The 12,052-nt window shown below is 56.3% G+C and overlaps 1 protein-coding gene across 2 annotated transcripts in view; it reads right to left on the reverse strand.

The window, feature by feature from the left end:
* LOC122463871 (collagen alpha-3(VI) chain-like) overlaps positions 1–12,052 on the reverse strand; it is a 29,882-nt gene that overhangs the window by 2,287 nt on the left and 15,543 nt on the right. The window contains exons 16-31 of one of the 2 annotated variants that reach the window (XM_043536379.1): positions 11,487–11,519; positions 10,884–10,946; positions 10,721–10,783; positions 10,107–10,169; positions 9,739–9,801; positions 9,154–9,204; positions 8,618–8,653; positions 8,133–8,195; positions 7,564–7,626; positions 7,028–7,063; positions 6,140–6,176; positions 5,125–5,624; positions 4,098–4,197; positions 2,388–3,068; positions 1,832–1,937; positions 772–1,031 (exon numbers count right to left, since the gene is read on the reverse strand). In XM_043536379.1, coding sequence (XP_043392314.1) covers positions 772–1,031; positions 1,832–1,937; positions 2,388–3,068; positions 4,098–4,197; positions 5,125–5,624; positions 6,140–6,176; positions 7,028–7,063; positions 7,564–7,626; positions 8,133–8,195; positions 8,618–8,653; positions 9,154–9,204; positions 9,739–9,801; positions 10,107–10,169; positions 10,721–10,783; positions 10,884–10,946; positions 11,487–11,519 — 2,218 coding nt within the window. Of the gene's footprint in view, positions 1–771; positions 1,032–1,831; positions 1,938–2,387; positions 3,069–4,097; positions 4,198–5,124; positions 5,625–6,139; positions 6,177–7,027; positions 7,064–7,563; positions 7,627–8,132; positions 8,196–8,617; positions 8,654–9,153; positions 9,205–9,738; positions 9,802–10,106; positions 10,170–10,689; positions 10,784–10,883; positions 10,947–11,486; positions 11,520–12,052 lie in introns of both variants that reach the window. The other variant, XM_043536380.1, reaches the window with a different exon arrangement.

Consider the following 12,052-nt stretch of genomic DNA (forward strand, 5'->3'; position numbering starts at 1 on the left):
CACGGCATCTGTCGAAGGGTGAGCTGCCCCTTTAAGGAGGAGTTGAGGCAGACTCACCTGTATAGTTGTAGCCCCACCTTTCCAGGTGAAGGGAACAATTCCAAGGGGGTCATGTTATGGGAGCATGTAGCTGAACTCTGGTTGCCCTTATATTCCTTAGCAGGCCTGGTTCTGAGTCACACACTCGCATCATGTGACCCCTTGGACTCGTTCCCTTCACCTAAGGAGGCGGGGATACACCTGGCACAGGTGAGGCTGAGCCCCCACCCCCTTAAGGAGCCAGCTCTCCCTGTGAATATATCAGTCAGGACAGTCTCTGCTTGGAGCGAGAGCACATTAAAGTCAAGAGCATCTTGGCTCAGAAGCAGAGCTGTTGGGTACATTGGGGCAACTCCTTAAATGTGTCAGTGGGTTGAGCCAGAGCTCAGTCAAAGCCATTCGAGATGGAGTTGTCATGGACTGTGGGGTGTTGAAAGCAACTGAGCCACAGCTGCAGTGGGTGTCAGGGGAGCAGATAGGCAAGATAAAAGCTGTACAGCCTAGGAAAATAGTGTGTGAGAACCAGAGTTCATGGAAAGAGAGCTGCGTTCCCGAGTCCACGGCAGTTCTGGCCCAGCTGCCTTGGACCAAACTCTGGCCCAGCCTTAGAGGTGATAAAGCTCATTGAATTCATCTCGTAAATTGGTGCCATTTCCCCAAGATATGTCCCTGTGCCTCCACACATCCCTCCCCGACACCAAGCCATATAAGGTCACAGGCTGCCCCACGTACTTCTGTCAATGCACACACGGATGCAGTCCTGCTCGCTGTTGAACCGATTGGCATTGCCAGCACAGCCACCATACCAGAAGCGGTTGCAGGAACCCGTGTCCACCCGGTAGTACCACAGTAAAGAGTAGCTGGTGCATTTGATGCCAGAGTCTTTGCCCAGGAAGCACGGATCTCCACCTTCCACAACACCTCTCACCTCACTGAGGCTGATGGTGGTGGTCTCCATCCCGTCTTGAGGCACAGCACCAGGTTTGGAGACCCTGTTAAAGCAATCAGCTCTTCAGTGACCAGTCCAGATTGGCTGGTAAGGCTTCTGAAAATGGTGTCTCTGAAAGGCCTGGTCAGAAACTCAGATGATACTTCCAGGCCCAGATTTGGACTGGAGGCTGCCTCCGAGAATACCGTGCAAGTACTGAGATCCCACAGCAATAGTGTTATTAAACCCTCCCAGACAGAAAGGACCAGCATGACCAGGTACAGGACACCGGCATTAGCTTTGGGCAGGTGTCTGGCCGCCTCCAGTAACCCCAGTGGTCCATTAATACAGCGTCTCATTGTATTAATGAAAAAATTCCAGGAGCCTGGAATGCAGCCTCACCCCCCACAAATGGTGCGTGCAGCGTAAGGAATGCAGATACTCCTGCATCCTCCCAGCCTCCTCCCTCAGCCTCCCAGGTCCCCACTGATTTTAAGCATTGCTCTTTCTGCGCTTGCAGCTCCTGCCTGTTAATATGCCAGCCTGTGTTCTGCTTATGCCCCCGCTTCCTGGAGCCAGTACTTCCTAGGAGCTGCCGATCTGGGGAGGGTGCTCTACTGACTCACCTGGCTGGCTGGGGACTAGAGGCCATACCTGGAGAACCATGTTTTCCCCAGCAGTAGAGGAAAAAAAGTTTGCCATTGGGCTAGCCATTGGACCAGCTGTCATGAGTGCAGAGATGCAAGGGTTCCAGCCTGCAGTGCAGCCATAGGGTAGCTTGGCCAGGGTACAGTCCCCTGCTGTGTTCCAGGCACTTAAGAAGGGGGTCTAGGAAGGCAGAAACAATGTGTGCCATCCACTCACCTATCCGGGGTCACTGGCGGTGGAGGCATATCACTAGGATTGGTGGGGGAGAGTGCCATCTGACACCGAGCGCTGGTGTGTTCCAGGGGACGCCGTCGGCTTTCCACTGTAAAGCACAACAATCAGGCAGGGAAGGAGCGAGGCCTCCGTTCTGCCTCCCAGCCAGTCCAGCCCCCTACTTTGTGAGGATCGCTGCCTCCCCTCTATATTCAGCCCTGGATTCTACATCCTGGAGCACTCAGAAAGCCAGCGTGTTACACTTGGACAAAGGCTACGTGAGTCACAGGCCCCTCTAGTGGCTGTTTCATATAGAAGATAATTGCCTACTACTGCCACCAGCTAGCGGGGGTTACTCCCTCAGCTCAAGACATAGCGGCATATGCTGTGGGGCAGGAGGTCCCAGAGTCAGTCTCTGCTGATGGGTCATTGGACAAACCCTCCTTCTCCCTTTGTCTATGACTGCTGCAGTCAGTGCCATGGCTGGACGAGGAGGTGGTGCTGTGGTGTCCATGGCAGATGGGAATTCCCCCATCCTCAAGCCCCAGCTGTCACTCACCCAGCAGGTTCCTCAGGAACCCCAGAACCATCCTCTCTGCATACTCCATTTCCGGCTCCTGAACTGAGCCAAGCCGCAGGAAGTGGTATCTCCATGCTGGAAAAGCCAGCAACTCTGGCACGATCCCTTCCTGCCTGCCAGCCCCCTCCGGGCCCAGGGCTAGGATGAACATGGCAAACACCCCACACTGGGCAAAGCGGGACAGCTCTGGCAGCGTCTCCTGGTCCCACAGGTCAGTTTCCCTGGTAACCACAGCAAAGAGCACCCGTAGCGTGCGTGAAGGGCTCTCCCAGAATGCTTGGCGCAGGGTCCATGCCATGGCTTGGCTGGCCGGCATCGCTGCCTCCCTGGCAACCAGTGAGAGCTGCAGATGCTCTTTGATCCTCTCTCTAGAGCCATGGTGGGTGAAAGGAAACTCCCACAAGACCTCTCCAGAAGCTAGGTGAGCCCTCGATGGCCCCGTCAGCACCAGGGAGACACTGGTACCACTGTCAGGCTGCTCAGGGTAAGGGGAGATCTTCAAATGGTCCAGGATGCTGCTGAAGAGATGGGTGACTTTCCCCAGGCTCCCGACTGGCAGGGCGAGTGGGGAGTTATCCACCAGCAGAGCCAAATCCAGGTCCAGCCCCCGCGGGTTCTGCAGCAGGGGCTCCTTCGTGCAGTTCCTGGGCTTGCACATATCTGGGAGGGACAGAAAGTGATCATGCATCTTTCCTGAAGCAACAGCTGAAATATGCCCACAAGCAGGAAGCTATCCACTGTGATATCACTTATAGGGGGAAAGGAAGGGTGGTCTGTGGGTTACGGCTCTGGGCTAGGACTCAAGAGATCTGGATTCAATTCCTGGCTCTACCAGGGAGTCTTTGGGCAAGTCACTTAATCTCTCTGACATAGAGAGACTAGCACTACCCTAGCTGTGGAGGAGAGGACAAATCCATCAGTCTGTGGATGGCCATGGCTGGAGATGGGACACTACACGGGGGTGGGCCAGGGCTCTGAGATGTCACTGAGCATTCTCTCTCTCAGATGCTTGGCTGGCTGGTTCTTGCTCATCAGGTTTAACTGATCACCAGATACGGGGTCAAGCAGGAAAACTGGCAGTGACCTTGGGCGGGGAAGGGTTCGCCTCCCCTTGCGGCATGCGTGCGCTGGGGGTGTTTCTTACAAAGATCCCAAAGCACTTTCCACTGCTCCTGTCTCACAGCAATGAGCTCAACAGCAGCATGGTAAGAGGGGTCTGGGAAAGACTCTATGCCCAGGTTGGAGTCGTAAGATGCTGAACTTCCCAGGCCAATACCGAAGGGAAAGGGGGAGCTCTGGAGCAGGGCCTCTAGGACATGGGGAAATAACAGAGCCTGCAGGTGTATCTCAGCTTCCCTAGGACTCCCTCTGGTCCTCGAAGGTACAGCTACATCGCCATAAAAAACTGCAACACTGAGTCTCAGAGCCTGGGTCAACTGACTTGGGCTCCTGGGGCTAAAAATAGCCGTGTAGACATTTGGGCTTGGGTTGGAGCCTGGGCTCTGAGACCCTCCCCCGACATGGGACCTCAGAGCCTGGGCTCCAGCCCGAGCATCTACACTGCAATTTTGTAGCCCCGCAGCCCGACCCCAAGTCATCTGCGGCCGGGCCACGGGTCTTTCGTTGCCGTATAGACGGATTCTTAGGCTCTTCAAGCCAAGACTCCCATGGAGCAGCAAAGCCCCTTACCAAAGCACAGCGTGCAGAGGAACACAGCTTCCCGAAGCGCCTCCACATCCCGGGACGAGTCCGCAGCTGCCAGCTGGACCACTCGGAACGTCTCGTCCATCTGGCAGGAGAGGCAGACGGACAGGGTGTAAATGAGGGGCGATTTGGCCCAGCGGCCATGATGGAAACGGAGTGCAAGGGGGCAGGCTCCAGAGTCACAAAGCTACCGCCCAGCCTGGGAGAGCAGACTCTTCCTCCGCACTCACAGAGCAGACCCCGTCGGGCAGTGGGGAAGAGCCAAGAAACCGCCCATCCAGTCCTCCAGCCTGGTGCCACAGCACAAGCCTGGCTATAGGGGCCTCCTGTTTTTTTTACAGGCATCTTGCCTTTTGCCAACAGCCACACATGAGATTTTGCACATATCAGTCAGGAGAGGTGCAAGCGACGGCTCTCGCCAGGCTGCCTGCAACCCCGAGCCAGGCGGTTACTTACCAGGGAACAAGCCTGGGGGACGTTCCTGAGAGATCAGGCTGCGAACATATCCCCAAACGTCCATGGAGATGTGCAAAGCCAGTGCGTCACAACCTGGCCAAAGCCATTAGCACAAGGGGAGGCAGCCAGCTTACCCCAGAGGACAGTGTTTTAGAGGTGACAACCCTGAAGATCCCCCATTTCCATGGGCTGCCAGCAGGAACCCAGGACCTCCAGCACCACAGTGCAGTACTCCCCCACTTGAGCTGGTAGCTCTAGTAGGTTGTTGTCCTACCGTGGACCAGCCACCAGAGAGGACACAGCATGGGCTGTGCCAGCACTTCACACTGGGTCCCCTCGGCACAGTGGGGGTAGGGGCTGTCCATAAGTTTCATTATGCAGTAGGGGGTGGATGGGTCCTTTATGTCACGTGACAGTGTGTTTGTTTCAGTGATACAAGGGGGTGAGTGGGTTGGGGGTGGGTGGGAAATCACAGAAAAAACCCAGCATTATGTAATGTATGGCTGGCCCCATACAAGGGAGGTACCAGTCTTGTTCCCTGGCCCAACCCGCTCACCTGGAATGCCTGCTCCACCCCCGGCAGGGAGCTGAAGGTTACCACCACCGGGATGATGCCAAGGGCCACATACTCTAGGGCGACCTTGCCAATGCCCTCCTGGGCCTGGCCCCGGCCGCTGGTCAGGAACACTGCCACCTTCCTGCCCAGGAAGGCTGGCCTCACCCTTTTGAAGGTATTGCGGCCCACGAACCTCATGGCTGCGACCAGGCGGCCCCTCTGGGTAGAGCGCACATAGGACAGGTCCCCCACCAGCCGCAGGAGCGGCCCCTTCTGCTGCATGTCGGTGAAGCGCAGCAGGTAGGTGGGGGTGGAGGCATAGGACAGCAGGGCCACGCGGGCCCCGGCAGGACAGTTGCCCTGGGAGATGCGCAGGTCCCGGAGCAGGAAGGCCAGGGCGTCTTTCATCCGGCCGAACTCGGCGGGAGTGACGTTGGCGGACCTCTCTACCACCAAGGCCAGCTCGGTGGGGAAGAGCGGGCAGGCCAGGGAGTCGGGGTCTGCACAGAGAAGGAAAAAGCAAAGATCCCATGGCGTCTGTCCCTGGAGCTGCGCATTGGAGGGGCACAGAGCCCTCCTCCTCAGAGGGCAGCGCTGCCCATTCAGAGAGCGAGCCAGTTACTACCACTAGCCAGGCAGGGGACAGGATGAACCAGCCATTACATCCGATAATGTCCCTGCCACATCCACCCACCTAGCACATCCGCCTGTCCCTGGCATGTCCACCCACCCTTCATGTCCCTCTGTTCCTGCCACATCTGTCCATCCCTCTACACACCCATCTGTCCCTGCTACATCTGACTGTCCATCCATCCACCCACCCAGCATGTCCCTCTGTCCCTGCCACATCTATCCACCCGTCCGTCCATCCAGCATATCCATCTGTAACGCCGAAACGCCCAACCCCTCTGTCTGTTCATGCTGCTGGTTTCCCTGTGCTTCTCACTAGGGCAGACCTCCCATCCCCTGTTCTGCGAGCTCCTCACAAAGAAGGCAGAACTGAACGAACACTTACCACAGTTCTCTCGGACGGAGGCAATGAGCTCACAGGGCTGGAAGGAAGAGTGGGAAGCGGAGTCAGTTCTAGTTTTGTTCCTTGCCTTTTCTTTCCTGGCCAATGGGGTTCCCCCTCTGCCTCCACAGCTCTCTCAAGTGACACCGGGAGGGAGACCTGTGGGCCACTGAGCTGACCCCAGAGGCTGTGATGGAATAGACCCAACTAGACCCAAGTTCCTCTGTGTGTTTAGGTCTTTTGCAAGCTCCTTCTGTCAAAGGGATGGGAGTCATTCACAGGACTGAACTAACATAAGATCTTGTATCCTTGGGGTATTTCCACCAGGGGGGCAACTTTCTGGGTGGTACTTACCCATATTCTGCCCATAAACCAAGCTTCACCTGCATATGATCATTCAAACTATGACCTTGTACCGTCTGCTGCCTTTTCAGACTTTGATCCAACCTTATTGTGTGCAGGGCAATTCTTGGGTTCCATCCCCCTCCACAAACAGCTTCCCCCAGGTGTGGAGGAGCTCATGCGGACACAAACACCCAGCACACAACTGGCTGTGCTGGAGGATCCCTGCTAAATACTGTTCCACCCTGTCTCTCAAAGGAGAGCCATTTCCACAGCTTCTCCTCCTGCTGGAATGGGCCTTCAGAGAGATGCGTCAGCTTGGAAGGTGAGCCAGCTGCCCGCCCCCCAGCAAGTGGTGAGAGTCAGGGGTAGCTGGTGCGGATTTAAAGAGTGAATAGCAACTTCTTATGGCAGGGAGCACCAGAGGGAAGAGGCTACTGTACATGGCGGCGGTAGCACTCCCCCCAAGCCATCACACGCCCTTCCTGACCCACCCAACGGGCACACAGCCAAGCTAGAGAGACACTACATAACAGAAGTACCCCTTACCGTAAAGAGGGGAACTCCAGGTAAACCTTTCAGACCCTTGAAGCAGAAAGGAAAAATAAAGAATGAAAAGGCAGTGAGAAACCTTATGAGAAAGCATCAGAGGACTCAGAGCAGTGAAATCACCACACACATCACACGTACACACTTTCTGTCACGCACACCAAACACCTACTTAGGCAGATAAAATTTACCCTATTGAATGGGAGAATTTTCCCACCAGGGCCAGTCTCCTGCCTCTGGCAACGGCCTATATCCAGTTCCTCAGAGGAACATACCTCTGATACACCTGACCAATCAGGGCCATGCTGGACATGAGTTTCTTCCTGACCTTGGCAGGTAATCAGTTTATGCCCTGAAGCATGAGGTTTGGTGACCCTTATCTCGGCATGAAGAGCTGGGTTATTAATAGCCAAAATAAATCATCCATACCTTTTATACAAGCCCAGACACAACCGCTGGCTGATTATGCCCCCAGACCCACTTCCCCAGCCCTCCAAATGCAGTCCCACCAAGAAGTCCATGCATCAAGACCCTACCATCTCTCCTGGAGGTCCCATGCTTCCATGCAGCCCTTGGTCTCCCCTTCGCCCAAGTGGCCCCTGAAAGATTGGGGGCAGTTTTAGTGAATACAAACCTGCAGGTCAGCACAAAACAGCGTACAGGAGAAACAGCCCTTGTGGATAGCTCCATGCACCACAGGCAGGGAAAAAATGAGATCCACCAGCCAAACTCAGCCAGCAGGAGGTGCCATTTCTCCCCATCCCCCTACTCCAGAGCCTAGGCTGCTGTGTTAGCACCTACAGTCCAGGGCAAAGGGCCCCCCTCCTTAGCGCTGTACTTGGGAGCAGGAGATGGGTGTGTGAAGCAGAGGCGGGTCAGAGATGCTTTCCTGTGGAGAGTGCTGGCTGCTCACATATGACCAGCTGGGTTTGCACGGCAAATCTTGCTTTGAACAAGACAGCAGGCAGGCATTAGGTGTAGGGTGAGGGTTGGCACTGGGGGAAGAGATGGGCATTTTTGTGGTATGGCAGACTGGGTATGTGCTGGATCCATCCTGAGAAGGAAGCCTGACTTGGCTCGAAGGCCATGGCAGCACTGTACTCACCCTGGATCCATGCAGGCCCTTCCAACCTTTGTCCCCCCTGCCACCTTTGTCGCCTCTTTCACCCTGAGAATAGAAGGCAATAGACAGGCAGGGTCAGGCACCAGCGCTGAGGGAGAGGAAGCCACTGCCTGTCCCTTAGGGACGTCCCCTCACACATGTGCATCCCAGTCTGCCCTGAGAGATCCCCGCCGGTCCCCTATGCCCTCCGTGCTAACCTTGCCTCCACGGCCCGTGCTGAGCAACAGAGTCGCAGAAAGAACGAGGAATACTGGTGGCACCTTAGAGACGAACAAATTTAATAGGGCATAAGCTTTCGTGGGCAGCTGGCAGATAACATGGAAGTGCTGCTGGACCCTAGGTAGTTATCCCGAGTCCCGACACAGTCACCGTGAAACGACAATGCTAAACCGCCACCTTCCCACTGTAGCCACAGGCTGACGGAGGCAGCTCTTGAGCAAAGAGGGAACCGCTGGCTCTCCACTCACCTGAGCACCAGGGTCTCCTTGGCCTCCGCGGTACCCCTACGAAGAAAGCAGGAGAGAAGTGAATGCACCCAGGGAACGGATCCCAGCAGGGCCCTTCGATCACAGGGCAGCCGGCAAAGCTCATGCTGCAGGGGGTCACCATGGGGAGGCTGGAACTCAGCTCCCATCCGCAGCCAAAATGCCATGGGGAATGGGGCTCCTCTGTGAATCGCTCCATCACCAGCCCAAGCCTTTGGAATAAAGCACCTTATGCCCACACAGTGACCTTCAGCTGGTAGGATCCTAAAGCTCCTTACACGCCCCACACAGGAACAGCTTTCCCCTGCGCTGAAACTGTTTAGGGCAAAGTGAAGAATTCCAGGCCCGGGGCTGCTGGTTTCATGATTTCAGTGGAGCAACTGCTCATTTACACCAGTGTCGATGAGACCAGAATCAGGCTCAGCAGTGGAAGTGCGGAGGGCAAGGGGGTGGGGAAAGGAGAATGGACTCTGCCCACGTGGGGCGAATGCTGCTGGTTTGCCGGCAGCAGCAATTACCTTTGAGCCCTTCCTCCCTGGAAATCCTCGTTTATCACATCCACTGTCCCCCTAGAAAACACACATAATTACTGTAGGACCTGCACATCCACAGTACCTCAGTCCCAGCCCAGCCCGAAAGTGCCAGCCTGTCCTGTAAATTTCCCCAGTTTGCTGGGGTCTGCATGGGGACAATCAAGTTGGCAGGATGGGACCATATTGCAAAGGGCCCTGGAGATCCTCTCCCAGGCACGCCGGACCAGGAATGTAGGTGACTTTTCTTTCTCATGCATCCCCTCCTTAAGGGACAGCCAGAGTCATACCAGGAGCATCTTCACCCAACACTCAGGTCCTAGGTCCCTCTGCACTGGTGCTGAGTGGCTGCAATGCATTTGGGAGGGGACTCCCAATAGAGATCCCACAAGTCATTTGGGTCTCAAAGGAGAACAGAGGGGTCCTGAAAAGGAGGGGAGGGAACCTTCGCTTCCATCCACAGTGGCCTCTGGCCAAGAGCTCCCGTTCTCGGATGCTTGGCTGACCAAGTCCAGCCCCATGAGAAATACACCGGTTCCAGAGCAATGCCAATGTTCCCCACACCCAACTCACCGGTGCCCCCTTGGGCCCCAGAGACCCTGTGTCTCCTTTTTCACCTCTTGCTCCAGCCTGCCCCTGGAAGAGAAAGAAGACTGCCAGCTCAGGGGAAGTGCTAATGGACCAACAGGGCAGGAAAGGGGATGCTGTGCCCAGGCAAACCTTCAGGGGTGGGAATGAGAAATTCACGGGATTCCCCACCTGAACCCAGATCTAATTAATTCACCCCCACACACTCGTTGGGCCAGGGGTCACATTCTTAGCCACCAGGCAAGGGCTCTGCAGGGCTCTTGCAAACAGAGCCGCACCCAATAGTCAAGAGAACCTGCGGGGAGATTTCTGCAGCATGCCCTTGTTATGCAATACACCGTGATCTCACTGACCTTCTCACCCTGGAAACCAGTGGGGCCGGTGTTTCCTGGGGAGCCCACATCTCCAGAAAGCCCCTAGGCAAAAGACAAAGATAGCTCTGAAAACGCCTCTGGTGCCAGGACCATCCAGCCCCCTGGCATAAGAGGAACTAAATATAATGCCCTGGGGCAATGCCCAACAACTAGCTCAGCTCACTCCACCTGCTAGGGTGATAGGCTGGGAGATGCAAGGAGGACCCACCGCTAGGAGGCACAGGCAGGGCAGTGCTGCCTGGCAGTCATGTCACTAGAGCCCCAGCTGGCGTGGACAGGGCAGTCCTTACCAAGAAGGACCATTTTCCAGCAGGGACAGGGCCCTGTGGAGAGGTGGCTCATCACTTGCAGAGCAATGCCCTGGAGCCTGCAGCAAACACCCATGTGTCCCTGGGGAAACATGAACAATGCAAGGCAACCATTTAAACCACAGAGAACACACTCTGCCCTCTAACACCATTGGGTCCCCGCTGGGGCTGGGGGATGAAGGGATGGATCCCAGCACCGGAGGGACTGAGCAGAAGCACCACTCCCCCATTTCCCAGTCCTCATCTCTGGCCACCTGTAAAGTGCGGGGAGTCGAGAGCCGGCACCTGAGCTCCACGGCACCCTGGGTGACCCGCGACGCCCTTTGTCCCTCTGAGACCTCGCAGCCCCTGGAACAGAAGCAGCAGAGGGGAAATGTAGATGCTCCAGGCGCAAGCCCAGGCAGACCGTCCGAGGCAGGCGCCCGAGGGCGGATCCAGCTGGCCTCACCTGTGCACCTTGGTAGCCCTTCTCCCCAGCAGTGCCTGGGGCACCTGTGATGCCCCTCCTGCCCTATGGAGAGACCAGGAAGGGTCAGTCTAGATGCAGATGAGGGACTGGAGTGAGTGTCTCACCCCCCCCCCCCCCCGGGGGCATCCTGCAGCCAGGATGCACCAGGTCAGAGAGTCCCAAAGGCAGGCAGCTCGTTTTGAACAGGCTGGGATGGCCTTTGTTAGGCTACTCTGCCACCGGGATCTAGAGGGACTGGGTTTGCCACACAGCTCAGGCATTGAGCCTGGACTCTGTCGGGGCATTCCCCACCCCTAAAGCCGGCCAACCTAACCTGACCTGGGGTGGAAAACAACCCACTGGCTCTGCTAGAATTTCTTCTTTGGAAGAGACAAAAACTCCTCCGAAGTGGCTTATTACCACCCGGTCAGAGGAGGGGAACTAGGAGCCTGGGTTCTAGCCCCAGCAATCCCCCGGACTTGCTGTGATCTTGGGGAAGTCACTTGCTCTCTGGGCCTGTTTCCCCATCTGCAGACTGAGGATAAGGATATTTCCCTCCCATGGAGGGGGGGGGGGTGGAAACAGGGACTCATCAGTTCTCACCTGGGCTCCTTTCTGCCCCTTCAGGCACGTGCTCTGGAGAGAAAAGACACATTGTTTCTTTACTATTCAAGCCAGCCAGGCTCATGCTATGCTGGAGGCCAAAGCTACCCCCGCCCTCACTGCTTAGTCCAGTGGCCTTGGGCAAACACTGAGATACTAAGAGAGACGGTTTCAACAGCCAGTTCTGATCCCAGGGCCAGACTTTGGGCGCTGGGTGGCCTGGGGGAGCTCTCACCCAGCTCCTGGGGTGCTATTTGCACAGCCCTGACTCCACTTTGAAATCTAGGGCTCAGTGGGGAGCTCTGCCCAGCTCTGTGACGACAGACCTCCATGGGGCAGGAGGATGCATGACATAGGTAAAGACAGGGAGGGGCTCTTCAAGAGGGGACCCTGCCTGCAATTATACCAGTTCCCAGCAGACAGGAAGCAGGCTCCAGAAGCGGATGGCAGCTCAGATACTCCAGGACCTTCATGGCTTTATTGTACAAGCTACAGATCAGTCCCTCCCAGCCTCCCCTGCCCCATGGAAATGGAACAAGGAGCTGGGCCTTGATGTCAGACACACA

The sequence above is a fragment of the Chelonia mydas genome, chromosome 26 (assembly GCF_015237465.2).
Source record: "Chelonia mydas isolate rCheMyd1 chromosome 26, rCheMyd1.pri.v2, whole genome shotgun sequence".
Lineage (NCBI taxonomy): Eukaryota > Metazoa > Chordata > Testudines > Cheloniidae > Chelonia > Chelonia mydas.